Source organism: Pteropus alecto, unplaced genomic scaffold, assembly GCF_000325575.1.
Source record: "Pteropus alecto unplaced genomic scaffold, ASM32557v1 scaffold65, whole genome shotgun sequence".
Classification (NCBI taxonomy): Eukaryota; Metazoa; Chordata; class Mammalia; order Chiroptera; family Pteropodidae; genus Pteropus; species Pteropus alecto.
Window position 1 is genome coordinate 920,939 of NW_006439191.1, and position 3,239 is coordinate 924,177.

General features: G+C 54.8%; 1 protein-coding gene across 1 annotated transcript in view; it reads left to right on the forward strand.

The window, feature by feature from the left end:
* The first annotated feature begins 762 nt into the window (after nucleotides 1–762).
* Nucleotides 763–3,239, forward strand: part of SUSD4 (sushi domain containing 4) — a 90,736-nt gene continuing 88,259 nt past the window's right edge. The window contains exon 1 of the mRNA XM_006916243.3: nucleotides 763–944. Coding sequence (XP_006916305.1) covers nucleotides 791–944 — 154 coding nt within the window. The 5' untranslated portion in view covers nucleotides 763–790. The remainder of the gene's footprint in view (nucleotides 945–3,239) is intronic.

Below are 3,239 nucleotides of genomic sequence, written 5' to 3' on the forward strand. Positions count from 1 at the left end.
GAAGGGTGCGGGCGGGGGAGCCGGGGCCGGGCGCCGCCGCCGCCGCCGCCGCCGAGGCTTCTGTCTCCCTGGCTCGCGCAGCGGCGGCAGCAGAGGTCGCGCACAGATGCGGGTGAGACTGGCAGGGGGAGGAGGCGGAGGAGGGAAGGAAGCTGCATGCATGAGACCCACAGGTAAGACCCAGAGCCCCGGAAGGGGCTTCGCATCCCGGGGAGGCGTGCGCAGGCCCAGGAGGGGGACTTGGTGCCTGGTTCTGCGCCCCCGGGGAGGAATTTTTTTTTTTTGACAGCGCAGAGCAATTTCATTGGGGAACGGGCAGTAGGATCCATCCCCATGCTGGGGAAAATCAGAGAAGTATCTGGGGGCATCCGGCGCCACATCGTGAGATTACTAAGAGAGACCTTTCTAGGCCCGGGGAAAAGTGTTTTTCCAGCTCGGAGACGCTGGGAGGCTTTAGACTTTACTGTCACGGTCACAGCCGCTGGATCCCGGGGACCGGCGCAAAGCCAATATGTGCTACCCCCTCCTCCATCCCTCCCACACGCGCAGCATCCCGCGGCGGCTGTTACTCGGTGTACACGCGCTGGGGGGAAGCTGGGGGATCGCGCTGTGGGAAAGGGGCGGGGGCCGCGTGGGGGAGGACCAGGGATGAAACCGGGGAAGCCGGGGTTCCCGGTCCCGGGGCTGAGGAGGGGGAGCGTCGCCCCCGGAACCCCGGCAGCCTGGGGTATTGTCGTGTTCGCTCGCGGTTGCAGACTCTTGCACGCCGGATGCCCTCTGTGGATGAAAGATGTATTATGGAATGAACCCGAGCCATGGAGATGGATTTCTAGAGCAGCAGCAGCAGCAGCAACAGCAGCAGCCTCAGTCCCCCCAGAGACTCTTGGCCGTGATCCTGTGGTTTCAGCTGGCGCTGTGCTTCGGTCCTGCACAGCTCACGGGAGGTGAGTGACCCCGCTGAGACCAGGAGGGCCCAAGAAGGCAGAAACGGGGAGCCTGGTTGGCAGGACAGCCCGGCCACTCCCCCGTACATCCAGACTTCTGGGGGGTACCTGAGAGCTAACGAGCCCCTGGGTCCCAGCCTAAGACTACCTTCTTCCACACCCCTGGAGTTCCCAGGAAATCGTGTGTGGAGCCCGCTTAGCTTCACACACCCACCTCCTGTCTGGAGCTCCCACCGGGCACAGCCTGGCTTCTCTGAAGGAAAAACAATGAGCCTGGCCCATATTCCCACTTTGGGGGAGAGAAAGAGAGAGAGAGAGAGAGAGAGAGAGAGAGAGAAATAAGGAGAGAGAGAGAGAGAGAGACAGAGAGAGAGAGAGAGACAGAGATGGCCTGTTTGTGGGTTACCTGTGTTTGTGACCTCTGACCCCTTATTTATACCCTCAGCAGACAGACAGGTCAGGTTTCAGTTACTTGAACCACCTTTGTGGATGGGAAGGATTTGAAGGCCTGGCGGGACTGACTGCAGGACAGGCTTATTAGAAAGTTAACTTTCTCTTTCCTTGGAAGGTGGTGGTGTGTTCCCTCATGTCTGTGCATGTGGGCGCGGAGAGGTTTTCTTTCAGATGTGTTTTTAGAGGATTGTTTGGCTTCTCCAGGTCTGATTTACAGGGAGGAGTAAAATCAAGTGCTTTTCTATGAAGTTTATTAGCCGAAATAAAAGTGGTAGCCTCGGTGGCCATCGGTGGCTCACCTATAACAAGTTTGGTTCTGCGGGGCAGGGCTGTCCTTGGCTTGTGGTCGAGGAGGACAGATGGACTGCCCATCTGAGTTTCGGAGCCCGCTTATCGCTGTCCATCACCGCCGTCCATTCCAGATTTTCTGAGAGCTTGCTAACACGTTCGTAGAAGGACAGAGCTGGGCTACTGCTGATATAGAAACCAATTATAATTGGAGGAAAAACAGGTATTGATTAATATATATAAACCATTTTAGTGTGTAAAAATATTGCTGTTTCAGAGAAATCCAAGGTGAAGATGAAAAAAGAAAAACTGAACAATAATTAGCAATGTGGGGGAGGGAATAACAAGTTGGGCTTTAACACGGAGGAATCAATAACTCAAGCCTTCCGCTTAGAGATCTGAACGACGCCCTGAGTGTCCAGGAGCTTTCTGTGATGTTCCTGTCTGTCAGAATCAGTGAGAAAACACTCGCTTTAGGTGGGGACCCATTTTCTGTGTTTTTTTTGTTTGTTTGTTTTTTGTTTTGACAAGGGGTAACTTTTTTGGTTCTCTTATTTTATAGAAATGTCTCTGAGGCAGGTTTCCTCTTCTTAGAGGACCAGGTCAAATAGGATGGCAGGGAAATACCTGTGTGGCCGCCAGGGCTCTGCTCACAGCCCCTGTCCAGCCCGGACATTAGCTCTGCCTGGCGGGCGAGGGGAGCGGGCGGGGCAGCACGAGCCTGCGTCATCTCCTTCCTCCTGCTCTTCTCTGCCCCCAGTTCTAGCTCTCATTCCCGCAGACCCGGCGCACGTGATTTTCCATCCTCTCGGCCCGTTTCTCCCATCTAGACAATAGATTCATCAGGGTTCATCTATGGATGTTTCCAGTGTTATTATTGGAAGTGCGAGGTCTGAACACAGCTCAGATTTGAAGGCCGGGCTCTTGGTTCGGCCATTTGGCTCAAAGATCTCAGAGCTCGGTGTACGGCGTGGCCCCTTCGGTCTCATGTCAGTCACCCATCCGCTGTATGACACGTCTTTTATGCCTCTCTTCCGAGGGGAGAAGTTATCAAGCAACACGGTCGAGAGCCTTGAATAAGAAGCTGGGAGTAAGGGTGGCCTGTCACCACCCAGTTGCAGAGAGCTCCCTTTCTAGGTGTTCGCATGCTGCAGAGAGGCTAGCCATCGGCTTTGTTTCATCTCGAACTCCTTCAGGTTGAGAGTGTGATTTCTGGAAGAACATTGATCATTTCAGAATCCCTCTAGGAATAAACAGTTTGGGGGGAGAAGGGTGGTGGGGAATGTTTTATGGAGCTCACTATACGGAGGTGTCTTCCTTAGAGAAGAAACCCACGCAGAGGCTCCGGGATGACGATAAAAGGAAATTCGCCTTCGTTTTAGACCCGCGCTTCTAAAATCTGAACGTGCATAGAGCCACCTGGGGTCTTGCTAAAGACAGATTCTGCTTCCCTTGGTCTGGGGTGGGGCCCGAGGGTCTGTGGTTCCAACCAGCTCACGGGTGATGCCCTTGCTGCTGGTCCGAGGACCACACTTCATTCGCGATGCGGTAGGC